The following is a 22,447-nucleotide window of genomic DNA, read 5'->3' on the forward strand; positions in this document are numbered from 1 at the left end:
GTAATTTCTGTTGTATAGAAATTTAAAATTTTTATTTTGTAAAATCTCAGTGTTTGACCTATGTGTTTTGGTTTATCCTTGGAAAGACCTCCTCAGCCCCAAGTATAAAAATAGGTCAGTCAACTACTGTTTTGATTTGTTATTTTTTAAATGAGGTATTGCATCCAGAATAACAGCCTGGAGATAACTTTTCTAGTTGAAGTTTTGATTCTTTTTGCCTTACTGTAGTTTGTAGTCTGGTATAAATGTCTATGGATACTTGGGTTACTTCACCTTTTGGCTACTGTGAATAATAACACTGTTATGAACTTCAGTGTACAAGTATCTGTGTCTCTCCTTTCAGTTCTTTTGAGTGTCTACCCAGAAGTGGAATTGTTTGATCATATGATAATTATATTATTAATTTTTAAAAAAACCACCATACACTTTTCCTTAGCATCTTCTCCATTTTACATTGCCACTAGCAGTGCACAAGGGTCCTGGTATTTCCACATCCTTGGCAAAATTATGATTTTCTGTGTTTGCATAATAGCCATCCTAATGGGTATGGAGCAATATATCATTGTGTTTTGGTATGGATTTCCCTTGTAATAAGTGATATTGAACATCATTTCATGTGTTAATTGGCCATTTATATATCTTCTTTGGAGAATTATCTATTCAAATCCTTTGTCCATTGATGAATCAGGTTTTTTATTTTTGAGTTTTAGGAATTCTCTCTATATTCTGAATATTAACATTATCAGAAATATGATTTACAAATATTTTCCCCCATTCTGTGGGTTGCCTTTTACTCTGTTGATACTGCCAGTTGATGTGCAGAAGTTTCAATTTTGATAACATCCAGTTTGTCTATTTTTCCATTTGTTGCCTGTGCTTTTGTTGTCATGTCCAAGAAATTACTATCAAATCCAGTATCATGAAGATTTTCTCCTATGCTAAGAGTTTTATAGTTTCAGCTTATGCACTTAGGCCTTTGATCCATTTTGAGTTAACTTTTGTGTATGGTGTTAGATGAGGGTCCACCTTCATTCTTTTGCATGTGGATATCCAGTTTTTCCAGCATTTTTTGTTGAAAAGGCTGTCCTTTCCCCCCTTGAATGGTCTTGGCACCCATTTGAAAATCATTTGACTATATATGCGATGGTTTATTTCTGAGTGCTGGTCTATTCCATTGATCTATTTATTTGTCTTTATGGAAGTACCATGCTGTTTTGTATTACAGTTTTGTAGTAAGTTTTGAAATCAGTGAGTGTGAGACCTCCAAATTTGTTCAAGATTGTCTTGGAACTTGGGGTCCTTTAAGGTTGTGTACATATTTTAGGATAAGTTTCTATATTTCTGTAAGAATATTACTGTAATTTTGATAAGATTGCATTGAATCTATAGATTGCTTTAGGTAGTATTGACATCTTAACGATATTAATTCTTCTAATCCAGGAATATGTGTTTCCATTTATGAATGTCTTCTTTAATTTCTTTCAGCCATGTTTTATTTTTATTTTTATTTTTTTTAATTGAAGTATAGTCAGTTTACAATGTGTCAATTTCTGGTATATAGCATATTTCAGTCATACATATACATACATTTATTCATTTTCATAATAGGTTACTGCAAGAAATTGATTATAGTTCCCTGTGCTGTACAGTCGAAACTTATTTTTAATCTATTTTATATATATATATATATAGTTAGTATCTGCAAATATTGAACTCCCAGTTTATCCCTCCCCACCCTCTTTTCCCTCTGGTAACCATAAATTTGTTTTCTATGTCTGTGAGTCTATATCTGCTTTGTAAATAAGTTCATTTCTGTCTTTTAAAAATTTTTTTTTTAGATTCCACATATGAGTGATATATGGTATTTTTCTTTCTCTTTCTGGCTTACTTCACTTAGAATGACAATCTCCAGGTCCATCCCATGTTGCTTCAAATGGCATTATTTCATTCTTTTTTTTGGCTGAGTAGTATTCCATTGTATAAATATACCACAACTTCTCTATCAAGTCATCTGTCGATGAACATTTAGATTGTTTCCATGTCTTGGCTATTGTAAATAGTGCTTCTGTGAACATTGGGGTGCATGTATCTTTTCAAATTAGAGTTTCCGCCAGATAAATGCTCAGGAGTGGGATTGCTGGGTCATATGGTAAGTCTATTTTTAGTTTTTTGAGGAATCTCCATGCTGTTTTCCATAATGGCTGCACCAAACTACATTCCCACCAACAGTGTAGGAGGATTCCCTCTTCTCCACACCCTCTCCAGTATTTATCATTTGTGGACTTTTTAATGATGGCCATTCTGACTGGTGTGAGGTGATACCTCATTGTAATTTTAATTTGCACTTCTCTGATAATTAGCATTTTTTCATGTGCCTATTGGCCATTTGTACGTCTTCATTGGAGAATTGCTTATTTAGGTCTTCTGCCCAATTTTGGATTGGGTTGTTTGTTTTCGTTATTAAGTTTTATGAGCTGTTTATATATTCTGGAAATTAAGCCCTTGTCAGTCTCATCTTTTGAAAATATTTCCTCCCATTCCATAGGTTGTCTTTTTGTTTTGCTTATGGTTTCCTTTGCTGTGCAGAAGTTTATAATTTAATTAGGTCCCATTTGTTTATTTTTGCTTTCATTTTTAATGTCATTGGTTTACATGTGGCTGTCCAGTTTTCCCAACACCATTTGCTGAAGAGACTGTCCACTCCATTGTATTTTTCTTGCCTCCTTTGTCAAAGATTAATTGACCATAAGTCTGTGGGATTTTTTGGGGGGACTCTCTATTCTGTTCCGTTGATCCATATGTCTGTTTTTGTGCCAGTATCATGCTGTTTTGGTAGCTTTGTAGTATAGTCTGAAGTCTGGGAGGATTATTCTTCCAGCCTCGTTCTTTTTCTTCAGTATTGCTTTTCTGAGTCTTTTATGATTCCATATAACTTTTAGGATTATTTGTTCTATTTCTGTGAAAAATGTCCTGGGTGATTTGATTGTGATCTCGTTAAATCTGTAGATTGCTTTGGGTAGTATGTCTTTCAGCCATGTTTTATAGTTTTCATTTTATAAGTCTTCAGTCTCCTTGGTTAAGTACTAAGTTTTTTTCCTTCTTGAAGCTATTGTAAATGGAATTGTTTTCTCAATTTCCTTTTTTGTTTACTTACTTTAACAATTTGTGTGTGTTTGTGTGTGTATGCGTGTGTGTAATCTTTTCTACATGTAAGATCATATCATCTGTAAGCACAGATTATTTCTTTGCAATTTTCTTTGAGGGTAGGATTAGGTCTATTTATATAATTGTTTATTTAATGGAGGTACTAGGAATTAAACCCAGGACCTTGTGCCTGCTGAGCATGCACTCTGCCACTTGAGCTATACCCTCCGCTCTTTCTTTCCAGTTTAAATGCTTTTACATTTCTTGAATAATTGCTATGGCTAGATCTTTCAGAACTGTATTGACTAAGTGGTGAAAGTGGGCATTCTTGTCTTAGTCCTGATCTTAGAAGAAAAACTTTCAGTCTTGCAACATTGAGTTTGATGTTTGCTGTGGATTTTTCATATATGGCTTTTGTTATGTTGAGGTAGTTAGTTTCTTCCTATTCCTAGATTGTTGAATTTTATTTTTTAATCGTAAGGGAAAGGTGTTGAATTTTATGAAGTGCTTTTTCTGCATTAATTGACATGACCAGGTGGTTTTCCTCTTCATTTTGTTAATGTGGTATATTATATTGATAGATATTTGTATGTTGAAACATCCTTGCATTCCAGGAATAAATGGCCTGGGTAATAACCATAGGAGCTGTTTGGGGGTATTGTATTGAGGAATTTTGAATCAGTGTTCCTATGGGATATTAGTCTGTAGTTTTCTTGTAGTATCATTGCCTTGCTTTGGTATCAGGACAATGCTGACCACATAGAGTTGTTTAGCTTAGAATGTCTTAATTTGTCCTCATTTTTAAGGACAGTTTTGTCAGAAATAGGATTTTTACTTGACAGTTTTTTCCCCCAGTACTTTGACTATACCAATCCAGTGCTTTCTGGCCAGCATGGTTTTTGATGAAACATCTGCTCATAATCTTATTGAGGATCTTTTGTATATGATGAGTCATTTCTTTTTTGGTGCTTTCAAATTCCCTTTTTGCCTTTGTCTTTTGAGAATTTGATTATAACATTCTTGGTGTAGGTCTCATTCAGTTTATTCTGCTTGTAGTTCTTTGGGCTTCTTGGATGTTTATATTTATGTCTTTCATCAAATTTGGAATTATTTGGTAAATTATTTATCCCAGTAACATCTTTGCCCCTTTCTCTGTTTCCTCTCCTCTGAGACTCCAACAGTGTGTATATTAGTCCATTTATTGGTGTTCCATAGGTCTCTTAGGCTCTGTTCACTTTTCTTAAATTTTTTTCTTCTTATTCCTCAAATTTGATAATTTCTGTGATCATATCTTCAAGTTCACTATTTTTTTCTGCCTGCTTGTATCTACTTTTGAATCCTTCTAATAAAATTTTTATTTAAATTATATTTTTTAGCTGCAGAATTTCCTTTGGTTCATTTGTATATTTTATCTTTTATTGATATTTTCATTTTGTCGTAAATCATTTTCTCGATTTTGTCCAGGATTTCTTTTAGCTCTTTGAGGACCTTTAAGACAGCCTTTTTAATGTCTTTTGTCTATAGAGTCTGCCATCTGGATTTTTTCAGGGACAGGTTCTGTTGATTTATTTATTTTTCCTTTACATCAGCCATACTTTCCTGTTTCTTTGTATGCCTTGTGATTTTCTTTTTTGTTAAAAACTTTATATTTGGGTCATATAATATGGCAAGTCTGGAAATAAGATTCTTGCCCTTTCCGAGGGTTTGCTGGCTTTTTTCCTTTGTTTGTCTCTTTTCTTCTTTTTTTTAATAGTTGTACTATGTCCCTATTCCAGGGATCAGCCTGACATGTAAACAAAAGGTCTCCTCAAGTCTTTTCTGAGCCTATGCTTTTCCCTGATCATGTCTGTGGCTTTCTAAATTTCTTTGTATATGTGATTACTTTTTAAAGTTCTAGGCCTTAAACGTTTGCTTCCCATAAAGAGAAAATGGGAAAAATGAAGGGTGGGGGCAGAAATAAAAGAAAATAGGAACTAGCTCTTTAAATCTGGGAGTTGTTTTAGCTGGATGGGAGACTTTTACAACAGTGGTGGTGGTTGTTGCAGCAATGAGTGCCTGTCTTTCTGTCTGCCTTATTCATGATCAGAGACAGCAACCAGTGATCAGAATACAGATTCCCAACTTTTGGAGGACAAGATCCTAATTGCTCATCTTGGTAATTGTAAGCCTGTACAAACTGTTCTAGGAACTCAGGCATAGCGATTTGCCTCAGGGCTGGGAGTGGGTAGCTACTACCACCCAAATTGCTGAAGTTGAACCTTTTGACTGGAAGTTGCAAGCCTTTAATAGACTCCAGAATCCCAAAATTCTTACATCAGATGGATTCTGCCAGTGCAGTTGTTGTCTAGGTAGGAAGGAACATAGTAGGTGTTTCCTACTCCACCATTTTCCTGAGGTCACTTGTTATATATTTCATAGTTTGTTGTTCAGGGATCCTTGATTTATTTGTGGTATCTGATTTGTTTATTTGTTTGTTTTACATTTTTTTTTACTGAGTTATAGTCAGTTTACAATGTTTTATCAATTTCCAGTGTAGAGCACAGTTTTTCAGTTATACATGGACATACATATATTCATTGTCACATTCTTTTTCACTGTGAGCTTCCACAAGATCTTGTGTATGTTTCCCTGTTCTATACAGTATAATCTTGTTTATCTCTTGGTATCTGATTTTTAATACATTTATGAATGTAAGAATTTCTATCTTGTTAAATAGTTTTGAGAATGTAGTAATTACTGTATAATATATTCTATTATAAAAGAATTCTGAAGGTTAATATTGTATATAGTTTTTATTTTAAAATTTTTACCCACTTAAATAATACCATAATGAGTTGTTTCATTAATAATAGTTATAAAGGGTGAGAATATTGTTGGTAAAGATTTAATTCATTTTATGACTATTCTAATTAGTACCAAATTGCTTTCCCAATTGTGTATCAATTTATTTTTTTTAATTAATTAATTAATTTTATTGGTATGTTACTGACAGAACTTTGCATTAGGTTTAAGTATACACCATAATATCTCATATATGTGTATATTGCAAAATTATTAACACAGTAAGTTTAGTTAGCATTCATTACCACACATAGTTAAAATTTTTTTTCTTGTGGTGAGAAATTTTAAGATCTACTATCTTAGCAACTTTTAAATATTCAGTACACTATTGTTATCTATAGTCATAATGCTGTACCTTACATTCCTGACTTACTTCTTTTATGACTAGAAACTTACACCTTTTTACCACTTCACTCATTTCATGCACCTGGCTATGGCAGCTACCAGTCTGATGTCTGTATCTAGATGTTTGTTTTAAAATTTAGATTCCACATGTAAGTGAGATGATACACTATTTGTGTTTGTCTGTCTTATTTTATTTAATGTATTACCCTCAAGGTTCATTCATATTGTCACAAATGGCAGGATTTCTTTCCTTTTTTATGAGTAAAGATGTTCCATTGTGTGTGTGTGTGTGTGTGTGTGTGTGTGTGTGTGAGAGAGAGAGAGAGAGAGAGAGAGAGAGAGAGAAATTGATTTTCTTTATCTGTTCTTCTGTTGATGAATACTTAGGCTTGTTTCCATGTCTTAGCTATTGCAAATAATGCTGCAGTGAACATTGGGGTGCATGTATCTTTTTGAGATAGTAATTTCATTTCCTAAAGATAAATACCCAGAAGTGGAATTGCTGGATCATATGTTAGTTCTATTTTTAAGTTTTTGAGGAGCTTCCATTCTATTTTCCATAGTGGCTGCACTAATTTACATTCCCATCAGCATTGCACAAGGGTTACCTTTTCTCCACAATCTTACCAACACTTATTTCTTGTCTTTTGTAATATCCATTCTGAAGGTATGAGGTTATACCTAATTGTGATTTTTGATATACTTTTCCCTGATGATTAGTGGGTGTAGGGCTCCTTTTCATGTACCTGTTGGTCATTTGTAGTCTTCTTTGGAAAAAACTTTGATTCAGTTTCTTTGCCCATTTTTAAATCAGTTTGTTTTATTTTTTTCTGTTGAGTTGTATGAGTTCTTTATATATTTTGTATGTTAACTCCCTTATCAGATATATGATTTACAAATATTTCCTTCTGTTCTGTAGGTTGCCTTTTCATTTTGTTGATGGTTCCTTTGCTGTGCAGTTTTTTGGTTTGATATAGTCCCATTTGTTTAATTTCTTTTGTTGCCTTTGTTTTAGTGTTTAATCCAAAAAATCATTACCAAGACCAATGTTAAGGAGCTTACTCTCATGTTTTCTTCTAGGATTTTTATGTTTTCAGGTCATACATTCAAGTCTTTAGTCCATTTTGTGTTGATTTTTGTATATGGTGTAAGATATTGGTCCAGTTTCATTCTTTTGCATGTGGCTGTTCAGTTTTCCCAAAGTCAGATATTGAAGAGACTGTTCTTTTCCTATTGTGTATTCTTGGCTCCTTTGTCATAAATGAATTGACCATATATGAATGGATTTATTTTTGGCTCTCTTTTCTGTTTCATTGATATATGTGTCTGTTTTTATGCTGATACTATACTGTTTTGATTACTGTAGGTTTGTAATATAATTTGAAATCATGAAGTGTGATGCTTTTGGCTTTATTTTTCTTTCTCAAGATTTCTTTGGCTATTTGGGGTCTTTAGTAGTTCCACACAAGTTTTAAGATTTTTGTTCTGTTTCTGTGAAAAAGGCCATTGGAATATTGATAGGGATTGCATTGAATCTGTTGGTTGCTTTGGGTAGAATGAACATTTTAGCGATGTTAATTTTTCCAATCTGAGTACAGAATATCTTTCCATTTATTTATGTCTTCTTCAATTTCTTTCTTCAGTGTCTTATAGTTTTAAGTGTACAGATCTTTCTCCTTCTAGGTTATATTTACTCAGGTATTTTGTTCTTTTTGCTGCAGTTGTAAATGGGGTTGTTTTCTTAATTTCTCTTTCAGATAGTTCTTTGTTAGTGTATAGAAACACAACTGATTTTAGTATATTGATTTTTAATCCTGCAACTTTAGTGAATTTATTTATTAGTTCTTAAAGGTTTTATTGGATTTTTTTAGGGTTTTCTTTCTGTAAGATCGTATCATCTGAAAATAATGACAGTTTTAATTCTTTTTCTTTTTTTTCTCAATTTGGATGCCTTTTATTTCTTTTTCTTGTCTAATTTGTCTAGCCAGGATTTGATTTGCAGTACTGTGTTGAATAAGGAGTGATGGCAGTGGGCATCCTTGTCTTGTTCCTTATCTTAGAGTAGAAGCTTTTAATCTTTCACAGTGAAATGTGGTGTTAGCTGTGGGTTTGTTATATTGGCCTTTATTATGTTGAGGTGTGTTGTTTCTATACACAGGTTTTTGAGGGTTTTATCATTAAAGGATAGTGATTTTTTTTCAGATGCTTTTTCTGTGCATCTATTAGTGATCAGATTGATTTTTATCTTTCATTTTATTGATGTGGTTTATTACACTGGATGTTGTACCATTCTTGCCTCTTTGGAATAAGTCCCACTTGATCATGGTGTATGATCCTTTTAATGCATTGTGGAATTTGGTTTCCTAAAACTTTGGTGGGAATTTTTGCATCTTTATGTATTAAGGATATTTGGTCTATAGTTTACTTTTCCTGTTGTGTCCTTATCCAGCTTTGGTACTAGAGTAATGATTTCCTTGTAAAATGAGTTTAGGAATGTTCCCTCCTCTTAAATTTTTTGGAAAACTTTTAAGAAGGGTTAGGATTAATTCTTTAATTGTTTGGTAGAATTACCACTGAAACCATTTGGTCCTGGGTTTTTCTGTATTATGAGATTTTTGATTACTTACCCAATCTCCTTTTTTGTTATTGGTCTGTTCAGATTTTTTTTTCCATGATTCAGTTTGGTAGGTTGAATGTTTCTAGTTATTTGTCCATTTCTTCTAGGTTATACAATTTGTTGATATGTAATTGTTTGTAGTGGTCTCTTATGATATATTGTATTTCTGTGCTATCAGTTGTAATGATTTAATTTACTTGAGTCTTCTCTCTTTTTCTTCTCTTTTTTCCCATTAGTCTAGCTAACAGTTTCTTTTTCCCCAGAAAACCATCTCTTAGGTTATGCATAGTGTTGGCATATAATTATTCATAGTAGTCTCTTGATGATTTATTTTTATTTATTTGAATTTTTTTTTGCCTAGTTCTTCTAGCTAAAGGTTTGTCAATTTTTTTTTTTATGTTTTCAAAAAACTAGCTATTAGTTTTGTTGATCTTTTCTGTTGTTTTTTCCTTGGCTCTGTTTTATTTATTTCTGCTCTGACCTTTCTTCTAACTTTGGGCTTAATTTGTTCTTTTTCTAGTTCCAAGGGGTATCAAGTGAGAGGTTTTTTTTTTTTTTTTGAGTTCTTTCTTGTTCCTTAATATAGGTGTTTATTGCTATTAATTTCCCTCTTAGAACATTTTATAGATTTTGGTATGTTGTGCTTACATTTTCATTTATTTCAAGATACTTCTTGATCTTTTTGATTTCTTCTTTGGCCCATTGGTTGTTCAGGAACATACTGTTTAATCTCCATGTATTTGTGAATTTTCCAGCTTTTTTCCTGTTATTGATTTCTAGTTTTATACAATTGTGGTTAAGAAAGATATTTCATAGATTTCAGTCATAAATTTTCTAAAACTTGCTTTGTGGCCTGTCATATGATTTATCCTGGAGAATGTTCTGTGTGCACTTGAGAAGAATGTGTATTTTGGTGCTATTGGATGCCATGTTTTATAAATGCATGTCAGGTCTATTTGGTCAAATTTATGGTCTAATCCAATGTTTCTTCTTGATTTTTTTGCATGGATGATCTAACAATCAGTGATAGTGGAGTGAGGTATTGAAGTCCCATACTATTATTGTATTATGTTTTCATTAATAGTGATATTATACTCATAATCCAAAACTTGTTTTTCACACAATGTTATTAAAGTTTATATATTTAACCAATAGCTTATATGTTAAATTATTTTCTCTATAAGTAAAATTTGTTAGCACACTGCAAACTTTATTTTGTACGTAACTTTTGATATGAGAATCATGCTTGAAACATATTAGCAATTACCTTTGATTTATTTTTTGATTACACGTAAGTGTTATTATCATGTACTTGTGTTCATGGAATTTGTACTTTTTAGACCTCTTTGATGTATTTAATTCTTGTATTATTCTTTGCTCATTTTGCATGTGTCCAATTCTGTGATGTGGGTATCTTCTTTTTTTCTTCCAAAGAAACATGGAGAATTTAAAGGTAGAACTTATTTCTCAAATCTTAGTTTAATATTGTTCTACTGTTCAGATTATATACTATGCTATATGATTTTTTTGTAACCTGTTATTTTTATCTCAAATATATGCCAGCTGGCTTCTAAATTAATTTGTATTTAGAAGAATTGAGTATAATAGTATTTTGTTTTTCAGGAGTTCACAACCAAGTAAGACAGTAGACAACAATTATGCAAAGCAGGCTGCATACACCAAAGAAAAGCAAACAGATGATGATGGCATTTCTCTTGTAATGTCTGATACTCAGCCTAAAGGTTTGTGAACCTTAGAAAACTGTTGTCAGTTGAATTTTTGTCTACTGCATTTTTAATAATTTTAAAGGTATAAATAACTTTAGTCTTACATTTAAAGGATACATGAAAGTAAAGGGAGATTACTTAGCAACACAAAGAAAATTACTACATTTACTCTATGTATACTGTAGTATACGTGTCTTGATTTATTTACTAAATCCAAAAGTTAAATTGAAATATTTCTTTTAGGGGGGGCATATAGCTATAAATTTATGTTAAGTTTAGCTGTTTCTAGGTGTTTCCATGAACATATGTAGGAATTGATATTGCTGCCATCTCAGTTATTATTAGTAGTTTCCCACTGGCTATCCTCCTACCATGAAATAACATTCCTTATTCAATAGAATTTCTCTCAACTCTAGGAGGATGCCAATATAAGCCACTATTAGCAAATTTAAAGGTAAATACACTTCAGACTTATGAAAATTCATTGTAGGCCTCCTTGCCTGTAGGGTTAATGAATTGACTTCTTTTGTCCATTTTGTCTCTTTTTAAAAAGATTTTGAAATAATTTATAAAAATTCGCACCAAAACAAATTACTACATTAGTCAGATGTGAAACATCTTCAAGGTCTCTTGGATTATTGATAGCTTCAAATTAGTTGAGATATTTTGTTTTCTGAATGATTTTACAGATTATTCACAAGAAGACACAGTCTTTCCTTTAATGATATTATGCAAAAAAATCTTTTTACTTCATTTGGAACACAGCTATTTACAAATTTTAAGTAGCTTTTTTCATAGAAGAGGAAGACTTAAAAGGAAACTAGACTAACATCTTTGATGTATACAAGAAAGGAGCTGCAGCTCTTATAGAGGGCGATCTCTAGAGGAAATATGCTGACTCTGCAGACATAATCTTTCAGTTAGTCACAGAGTACCACCTGCACATGATGAAAGGCTTTTATTTTCTGACAGATTATCTTTTTCCGAGAAATAATTATTTTTAATTACATTATAAAAATCTAAGTATTGTGGGCTCAGTTCAGATACTATCAAGACACTGTTTAGCCTTCATTGCTTTCCTGGGTAGAGTAGGCATAGTAAAATAAAAAGCTTTCTAATTTGTGCCCTTCAGTATTCCTCCAAAGTTAGAGCGAAATTTTAGACTTAACAGCAGGTAGAAAAATGCATGATAAAAGAAATACCTTATAGTTTCTTAGTATCCCTGAAGTTTCTCCTCTTACGTGCAGTGTTTTTAAGAAAATTAGCTATTGAAACTTTGTTGAAACTCACCATATTTTCATCCTGTAGATAATTGTGTCTAATACCAGTTATTTAATGTAAGTCCATAAATTAATAGGACTTCTGAATTAAACTCCAGGTATACCATTAAAATTTTTTTTGTTCCAGTTTTGTTGAGATATAGTTGACATACAGCACTGTATACATTTAAGGGGTATAGCATAATGACTTACATACATTATGAAATTCAGTGAACATCTATTTTCTCATACAGATACAAAATTAAAGAAGTAGAAAAAACTTTCATTGTGATGAAAACTTGTAAGATTTATTCTCCTAACTACTTTCATGCAAAACATCCAGCACTGTTAATTATATTTATCATGTTGTACATTACATCCCTAGAACTTACTTATCTTATAACTGGAAGTTTGTTCCTGTTGACTGTCTTCATTCAGTTCCCCTCTCCCCACCTCTGATAACCACAACTGATCTCTTTTTCCATGAGTTTGTTTGTTTCTGAATTATAATTGACCAACAACACTATGTTAATTCCTATGATACAACATAGTGATTCAGTATTTCTGTACATTTCAGAATGATCACTATGGTCTAGTTATGATCTGTCACCATACAAAGATACTACATAGTTATTGACTATATTCCCCACACTAGATATACTTTCATAGTACGTTAAATTTGCCTTGTGGAATTTGCTTTTATGAGTATAATACATTGGAAATATTTAACATTCTTTTACAGGAATTTGTCACCTCTTTAATTTTATATGCTAGTAATATTTGCAAGTTAAATGGTATTTGTTACCAAGCAGAATCCTGTTTTTACAATGTTTAGCTTCATGTAATACATTTATTCCTGTATCCTATGAGATAGTCTTGGCTGATATGCAAATAGTAAACTGAAGGAAAACTCCTGTATAATAGAATTTTTTCAAGCCCCATTTCTTTCATCATACTTTTGCTATAGTATTTATGTTTAGAAATTATAATTTGATACACTATATGTATATATATAAATATATATGTTTATATATATATATATAAATATGTATATGTTTATATGTAGAAATTGTGTTTGACTATCTTTACAGTTTACAAAATTATGAATAAAATTTATTGTACTTTTCAGAATGCTGTGTTGATAGTTTGGGGGAAGTTTATTTTCCTGGGGGAGCGAGAAAGAGGTGTTTTCTTTGGAAATTGGAATACTGTTGACAGTCTTGGAGTTTTTGCTCTCAGCCCTGTCCCCCATACCTGCCTTTCAAGCAATGACAAAGAGATATTATGAATGTTAATTATTAGATGTTTATAAAGCTAGAGTAAGAACAAGAATAGTTTGAAGAGAAAATATGTAGTGTTGTAAAACTTCAAGTGAATGGGGAAGTCAGGCCAGTTCAGTGTTGCATGAATTTTAAGTTATGAATTCAAAGAAGCTGCTTTGTGTCTTGCGTTGTGTGAACCCTGAGCTGGTACTTGTATGATATAGAGTCAGAAAGCAAAATAATTCAGGGTAACCTTCAGTTAGTTAGGTAGAACCTTTTGGAAGATATTTTTGTACAGTACCTGTATTTGATAACTGAAATACTAAGCATGTTTGATAATAATTGACATGGTTTCCTCAGCTGCTGAGGAAGGGTTTTGGCTCCTTTTGAAAGAGCAGTGATCAATACTCTCAGACAATTGTCCCATTTCATTTAAAAATATGTATATATAAAATTTACGTTTAGAGATATAACTAATTGCTGAATTAGTTGTAATCTCTAAATTAGTTCAATTTCTAAAGTCACAATGAATTTAAAAGACATTTTAAGACTAATTTTTGAAATTTTATGAAGACTTTTTTTTATTATAGACATTTGCAGTTATAGAAGAAGGAAAAAACATAGTTTGGTTGCTTTTGTTACTAAAGAATACGACCTTTTAATGTATTTTCCTCATGTCATTTTTATTGTATGGTGAACATTTACTTTGTGTATGCAGTTTAAAATAGGATATGTCCTTATATTCATCCATGTCAGTATGAGAATTTAACAGTGGACTTAAAAAAATAGCTTTGAAAAGTAGTACAGCAATTTTGATGATGTTTCTTTGAGCTCTTCTAAAAGGGATTCTTTCTGTACTTTTGGCCATATTTATGTCTCTTTCATTTTTTAAGATCTCAATAGTAGAAGTCGAGGTTGTGATCATCTTGAAGAGGGGAGCAGAAACAAGGATGACGCATATTCTGATTCAAAAATGGAACCCACCCTGAATTCCAGGAAGAGAAAGAAAAGGCTTAGAAGTAATTTACCTGATTCTTATAATTCTGCTTCTTTGTATAAGTCAACAGAACAGACAGTAAGTAGAGGTTTTTAGATGTGATATGAAATAATTTGTACTATGATAAAAATGAATTGACTGTGACTAAATAATGTTCTCCTAGCTTTCTGCTTCTATCATCAGATTTCTTTCTTTTCCTTGCCTAGTTTTTGATTCTGTTTTTAAAAAAATAATTTAAATGCAACTTTTTGCATTAATACAGTTATGTGAACAAATTTCAAATACTGTCATTGCTCAGTATCTGCAGAGTATTGGTTCCAGGATCCTGCACATACCAAAATCTGCAGATGATTAAATCTCTTATATAAAATGGTGTAGTATTTGAATATAATCTATATCCTCCTTTATATTTTAAATCATCTCCAGATTGCTTATAATACCTAATACAATGTAAATACTAAGTAAATAGCTGTAAATGCTATATAAATAGTTGCCTGTGCCCAGCAAATTCAAGTTTTGCCCTTTGGAACTTTCTGGAATTATTTTCCTGAGTATTTTCCATTTGCAGAGTTGGTGGAACCTGCGCATGCAGAGGGCTGACTGTGTTATGAAGAAGTAAAAAAGTTAAAATTACCTCTTCTCCAATATCACTCCTTACTTAGTAGTTTGATTTATATCCTTCAGACCTGTTTTCTTTTCCCCTCCTTATTTTAACCAAATTGCTGTTCAGCCAATTGCTTTTTCACTTGCTCTGTGAAATTTTTGTCAGATTTCCTTTTTCAGTAGTAATTTACTTCCAGTTTCTTTAAACTTCTTTTTATGAAGAGTTTAGGGAGTTTGTTGTACACAGAGAATTACCCTACTTAATGCATACATTATCTATTTTCAAAGACTTAGTATGCAGTTAGTGATAAAACTATAAGGAGACAGCTTTTTTTTTTGGAGACAGCTTTTTGATTCCTTTGATTCACATGGCATTTCAGGACTTTGCAGTGCCTTTGAGTTATAATTATAAACATGGTTTAGATTTAATACAGTAATAGAGACGTGAAGGCAGTGATTTTCATAATTTTTCATATCATTATCCTCTTAAGTTTATAATTTTTTGGCTTTTGTTACTAAAGTCACATGATGTCAAATAGCCTCTTAACTTTTGCAAAATAAAACTAAAAAAATTCTCAGGGGAGGGTATAGCTCAGTGGTAGAGCGCATGCTTAGCACGGCTAAGGTTCCAGGTTCAATCTCCAGTACTTCCATAAAAAATAATTCCTCTCACTTAAAGTTGACTTAGATTGTGGGTGACCATCTGAACCACTTGTAATTATGGGAATTTCCCCTTTTCATCCTTTCAAAAAGTTAAACATTGAGGCATCCAGTTGAACAGACCAAACTCTGTATCTGCATTATACTTGAGAGGCACTGGCAAGAGTAAAATAATTGTGCAATTTTCTATCCCTGTAGTTACAGAAATTATATAATATTTTTACTTTTATTTCTTCTTTAGGAATTTAAACTTCAAAAAATTCTTTGTTAGCCAAATTTGAAAAATGCTAACTTTTATGTGCATTTATTTATGTTCAGAAAGAACAAGAAAATGACCCAACAGTATCCACTGAATTTGAGAAGTCAAGTGAAAACTATCATGAAGACCCAAAACTACTTGAAGAAATTACACTTGAACCTATAGAAAGTGATTTTACTAAACTAGCCTCACTTCATAGTCAGGAGTTGGCTTTGAGCACTGCTCCCAAAATCACCTCTGACTGTTCAACCACTGAAACTTTTGTGAGTTCTATTTCCACTGATACTTTGGGGAATTCTACCTTGGCTGAGAAGGATGAGAATGAATTGAACACAATAGAAAAACCTGTTTTGAGTGAACACAGTGAAGGGAACCAATCGTTTATCTCAGGTGAACCAAGTAAGTAACGTAAGGATTATAAAGGCTCTTAACTTTCTCTGCTTTACTTAGTTGTTTTATTTCTCCTCTCAAACAAATTTTGCTAAGGCAGTAAGTTAACTTACAATATCATTGTGGGATATATTAACTTTATAAAAAAAAGACTTGGGGTTTTGGGACTTCCTTCATGAATTTGTAATATTGATTTAGGTAAACAATGGAGTACTTAGAAGCAGAAGTATTTATTTTTTTAGATTAGTGTCCTGTAATTCATCTCCTAAGTAGTTTTTAATAAGAGTCTGTAAGGACCATTTTGTCATTTTGGTTGATTAAGCTGAAGTACAGATGGTTTAAGTGCTATTTATTTATTGTCAATACTTTTGATTTAATTAATTAATTTTGATGTTAAATTTCAAGTGTTTGATGTAGTCACATGATACAAAAATGTTCTAAAGGATATCCAGTGAATAGTCTCCCACATCTTTCCCTACCCATCAGTTTCCCCCTCCTGGAAGCAAATAGTGTAAGAGGATTTAAAGTACAATTTAGAGTGATGGCACAACACATTATTAGAACTCAGACTTGTTCCTGTGTTCTCCTCGTGGCTTTATCCATTTTTAAATGACTTCATCCTCCAGAAGGTAAGGTTGCAGATAACTGCTAAATAATGGCACTGATAGGGAAACATTGAATGTAACTAGTATAAATCAGGTAATAAATAATAGGCTAGTTTCTAAATTGAATTTAGTTAGATGATTAGATTCAATGGGATTTTGAAAGATTGTATGAATTAGAAACTTCTCTTTTTGATACATGATTACTGTGATACATTTAAAAAATACATTTTCCCTTTTTAGTTGTCGTCTCCAGTGATGAAGAAGGACCTGTTGAGCATAAAAGTTCAGAAATTCTTAAATTACAACCTAAGCAAGATCATGCCGTCACTAATGAAAGCAGGAGTACTTCTGAGCCAGCAGTGTCAGAACTACCATTGATTACATGTGAATCTGTACAGGTAATTAATTTCTGCCTCCTCACAGATTAACAGTGAAATATACACTATGGGCTAATGACTTTTTTATTTCATCAAGCAGAATATTATAATAAAAATTACAGTTTTTCTTAGTTTGAATTTTGAGACAACTTTCATATTAGTGTGAGGAAAATACATAATTGTCTTTATTTTGAAGTGAAAAAATACCATTTTTTTTCTGGTCGTTTATATTTTTTCAGTCTAAATATTCTAAAACTTAGATATTTATTCTTTTATGGTTCTCATTGGACATATAAGTACTTTATCAAAAGATTTTCTAGAGGTAAACAGTTTCCAGTATTTGTCTGGTCTTGCAATACAATGCCTAGTTGGAATTATTCCTTTTCCTCACATGCTATTAATGCTATTAGCATTAATATAAAGCATCATCTTGGGTTATGGAAGCAATTTGATGTGCTTATAACCCTTAACCTGGAGATGGAAACCTGGATTTGTCTTAGTTTTGCTTCTTACTAATTGCATTATGTTTGGCAACCCACTTAACCAATTCAAACATCTATTAACTTTACTTATGAAATGTGGAAGAAAACTGCCTCATGAGATGGTTTTGGTGATTAAAAGAGATAATATATTTAAAAACTCATTTAAACTAAATAGTGTATGAATCCTAATTTATTTCTGTTGAGTTAAAAATGAAGTCTGTTAGGGGAAACAATTTGAAATCATGGCTTTGATAGAGAGGATATATTTCTGGAACTTAGGCCTATGGAATTAATTTTGGATTCAACTATTTACAGTAATTTTCTCAAGGTAATTAATATACTTTTTAAGAAAAAAATCTAGTTAACTCTTTCTTCACAGTAAGAACAGTGTAAAATCCTTCACAAATTCATTAATAGTAATTTAAAGAAGTATTTGACTTTGGAATCATTGTCAGTATTTATATAGCACTTAGGCTTATATGCATTTTATAATTTATTCCTTGTTAGGCTTCATCTGAATTACGTCCATATAATCCTGTCACAGAAAACATTTCCTGTATTACACCTAGTAATGAGTTGGATCTACAGCTGGATTTTACATTTACTTCTGTTTATATTGGTAAAATAAAAGGAGCTTCTAAAGGTTGTGTTACAGTAAGTATATTTAATTTTTTTTTTTTTAGTTCTGGTTCTTGGACAAGGCATTTTTAGATTATCTTCTCTTTTTTAGTGCAAATGAAAATAGAATTGAGATTAATTTTATATAGAACATTTTTAATATGTCATTATGTCTATTTTGAGACATGTCTTTAATTGAGGGAGGGGAATTTTGAAATCATAGTGGAATGCCCTAAAATAATATCTCTGATCTGACTACTCTAATGAAGATTATGTATAAACAAAATCTTATGTAGTGTTGATATTCTTTGGTATCTAAAACTTATTTGATGGTAACATAAAATTTTATTCAGGCTGTAGTTAATAGCAAAAAGAAGAAATCTCATTTTACTGGTTTAAATTATGTTCTCCAAATTCCTAAGTTATTTAAGGATCTCCAGAAACAGGTCCTATTCTGTTTTCCCCCCACTTTTTTTTTTTTCCAATATTAACTCCTCACATTTTGTATGTGAAAACCAGATTGGATTTTACTTAGTTCTCTATACTGTCTCTTTATTTTTCTGCCTGTTTTAAAATCCTAACCATCTTTTAAGGCTTATCTGAAAAAGTTCCTCTTCCAGGAAACCTTTCCTGATTTCTCCTTCCTAGCTAGAATTAACTTCTCCTTTTACTGTGTACTTAACTTCTCCTTTTACTGTGTAATTTTTACATCTGTTGTAAGATTTATTCTGTGTGTTTTTAATTGTTTGTATTCTAGCCTAAATGTCCCATTAGCCTTTAAGCATCTTGTAATGAAGAGCCATGCTTTTATTCCCTTTTGTATCTTCCGTAAATGGCCCAAACCTAAATAGGCACTTACAAACATTAGTTGGATTGAATTGACTACGTCAGATTATAATTTAGGTATTTTCTTAGAAGTTTTATTAATTTCACTGTTATAGGTAGGGCAGGGAATAAAATAAAAATGGTGCAGATATGATCTCTTCTTTCAAGGAACCTTAGTCTACTGGAAGAGACAGACACATAAATAGGTATTTGTATTATGGTATAATGTACAATGGAAATATGTATAAGAAGGGTGCATATGGCCTGAGTACCTATATCTGTCTGGAGGAATTAGGGAAGACTTCATAGAGAAGAGAGCATATGATTTAAGGTAACGAAGTAGATGTTTGCTTTGTGACTATACAGAGGGAAGGTAGGGTGAAAATTGTTTTGATTGAAAGCACCACAGCAATTCTGTTTAAAATTAATATTCTCTGCTCACTGGTTTTCAGATATCAGTGATTTTGTTATGCCTTGAGTGATTTTACAATTTTTTTCTTTAAGGAATTTTGTTCACTTTTTCCAGTTCCCACCCCCAGCTCCATTTCATAGCTTTTTCATTTAAAATTCAGCTTTTTCTGTTCAGTTGTTTATAATGGCAAAAAATTGGATAACCTGAATATTTGACAATAATTTATTAACCAAGGGAGCAATATTTAATATAAATATTCAACAGTGGGTTTTCATTAATTATTGTTTGTATGAATTATGTTATTATACAGTTAGGTGGGTTTGTTATGGGCAAAATACAAAGCCAAACAAAAAACTACAAATGAGTAAAGGAAGAATTTAAAGAGCACCTATGATCTTGCTTATCCAGAGACAATTGCCATTAACTTTACAGTGTATATCCTTACGTATTCTTCATATTAGATGCCTAAATATTTAAAAGAAAAGGATATGACATTATACATACTGTTTTGTAACTCACCATAATCAAATTAACTTAATTCATGAAACTATTTGGGGATTTCGGGGTGCCCTTAATTCCCAACTATTGGACATTTCAGTTGTCCCAGTATTTTGCTATTACAATAGTAGAGGACTGCAAATATTCAATAAATGTCCTAAAGTAGGTCCTGGAAGTTTGTTTCATGTCTATTGGAACACTTAAACTGTAATTAAAATAAAAAACTTAAATGTCTAATTACAAGAAAGTGGTTTAGTAAATCAAAGTAAATATATATAGGTAAAAAAATACATATCTGAAGAAAGACAGAGAGGAATTCTGAAAAAATTAAAAGTTATGTTACTATGGAGAGAACATAGCAATTTTAAAATTAAAAAATATAATGAATAACATAAAAAGGGAAAAGGATAAAAGTCTTAAGCTTTCAAGTTTTTGAAGAGACTTTTAATATCATTTTTTCAATATTTTCAGTATTTATTTTTTATGATGCTCTATAACTTGGAAATAAAAGAACTTTTGGATGGAGTAAATATATTAGAGAATTAAACTTGGTCATTTTCTATATGTTTAATGAGTGTCCATTATGTATTATTATGGACACTGAAAAGTATTGTTCTCACTGTCATGACAGAATTTAGCTGAACTAAAAAAATACCTGGAGTGGGAAACTTTTATGTAAGTTAGAGCCATTTTCTTGTAGTTGTACATTTAAGATACTGCTACTTTTTTTTTTTTAGTGTAGAGAATGCTGTAGTAGCTATGAGCATTTTTTTAGATCTCACTTTTGTTGGTAGTAGGAAAAATGTTTATTAAATATGTATAATGTTCAGAGAACTGTGCTACTATTGTAAGAAGTTATAAAATAGCTCTTGTGTTCACCTTTATTCTTAAGTTTAAATAAATGTGGTGTGATTTCAGAAAACTGGGTTTACCTCATTGCCACAGAAACATCTTTCTAATTTTCTTAACTGTGGATTCAATTTTTGCTGCAAATAGGGCTCTGCTTTGGGGAGAGGTTACATATTGGCTTAGTCAATATTAAAAGGTGTAAATGAGTATGTGATCCTTGCCAAGCCAAAAGGTTTGATAGAACAAGGATCTTTATGGTGGGAGAATAAAACAATAATGTAGAAAGTAGAGACCAAGGATAAATAGATGCACTACTTCTAATTCATAATTTTGTGGTAATAACTATAAAATCTCAAAAGCAAACACTCCTTATATTCGTTTTCTATAACTAGTTATTTACAACTGCTAAGCTATTTTATGAGATTAAAGACCCAGTGAAACCTATGAGAAAGAATTTAGCAAGGGGAAACATACCAAATATATATAGCAGTTGTGTGAAAGTGACATAATGATAAGGCATATTTGACTAAATTAAACTAAATAACATACTTAATCAGATGCTAATGTCTAATGATAATAGCACCCCTTCATTAAGGGTCTTATCTAAAACTGAGAGATTCATTAAGTTACCTAAGTTTATCTACTTACTATTTGAATGGTAGAGATAATAGAGACAGCATTTGAACTCTGTGCTCAGCTTTTAGTTCATTTGCGCTTTTGCTCAAATTTTGCTTTAGTGGCTGACTTCCTCTAGGAAATGTGAGTTTTACGTTTGTGAAACTACAATATGAAATAATTTTTTAACTAGCAAAAAAAAAATGGAGTCATAGTAAATCTGTTGTTTCACTGAACATTGTGTGCTACTTATTTGCAACTCTTAGGTAGTTAATTTAGGTAACCATTTACCAAGACCACTGTCGATTTTGTTTTGTGCTCACAGACTGTACCCTTCATTTGGTCAACAATTTCAGAAATGTGTTGATCAAAAGAGAAACCTAACCAAATAATAGACAAAGAGGCATGAGTTCATTTGACAAACTTCAAAGGATACCTGTTTTAAGTGGTTACAAGATTTAGGAACTCTACAACTCTTGAGAGTTTATTATAAAACCAACACTTAAGGAGGTCAAATATATATAAAAATACCTACAGGAAATAGAGTGTCCTGGCACAGAAGGAGCAGAAAGAGCAGGATCTTTCTGCTGAATCTTCTGCTGAATCCCCAGTCAGAAGGAAATTATAACATGGCACAAAGAAAAATGAATGCTGGGAATGTCAGCAAAGCCAAGAATCAAACCCTGTTTTGTGGTTTGCTTACCAAAGTCATTGACACCCTGTCAGGTCTTTGGGCAGTTTCTTCTAGACTTTGTCTTATTTCTCCTTTAAATTTTCAGGAAATATTTTTGAAAAAATATATTAAGTAAAGTTGCACTGTTTTTTATAAATGAGAATATTGAGAATTAAGTTACTTGTACAAGTTTCTTAAACTTGCATAAAACTAAGTCTTTACAGTGAAACATCCTTTTGGTTAATTGAGAAAAAGACTTGAGTACTTTTAGTGTAGGCTTTGATTGTGTACCTGTGGTTTAGAAAAGAAAAAAATTTTGAAAAATTTGAATAGTAACACATTTTGAATGGTAACTCTTTTTTTTGTTGTTTTGTTTTGTTTTGTTTTGT

The 22,447-nt window shown here is 31.7% G+C and overlaps 1 protein-coding gene across 8 annotated transcripts in view; it reads left to right on the forward strand.

Moving 5' to 3' along the window:
- SENP7 (SUMO specific peptidase 7) overlaps positions 1 to 22,447 on the forward strand; it is a 128,218-nt gene that overhangs the window by 81,406 nt on the left and 24,365 nt on the right. For 7 of the 8 annotated variants that reach the window (XM_010978431.3, XM_064495852.1, XM_031456499.2 and 4 more), the window contains 5 exons: positions 10,571 to 10,689; positions 14,089 to 14,270; positions 15,774 to 16,113; positions 16,950 to 17,107; positions 18,076 to 18,222. In XM_010978431.3, the coding sequence (XP_010976733.3) occupies positions 10,571 to 10,689; positions 14,089 to 14,270; positions 15,774 to 16,113; positions 16,950 to 17,107; positions 18,076 to 18,222 (946 nt within the window). The remainder of the gene's footprint in view (positions 1 to 10,570; positions 10,690 to 14,088; positions 14,271 to 15,773; positions 16,114 to 16,949; positions 17,108 to 18,075; positions 18,223 to 22,447) is intronic. The other variant, XM_031456511.2, reaches the window with a different exon arrangement.

This window comes from Camelus dromedarius, chromosome 2 (genome assembly GCF_036321535.1).
Source record: "Camelus dromedarius isolate mCamDro1 chromosome 2, mCamDro1.pat, whole genome shotgun sequence".
Classification (NCBI taxonomy): Eukaryota; Metazoa; Chordata; class Mammalia; order Artiodactyla; family Camelidae; genus Camelus; species Camelus dromedarius.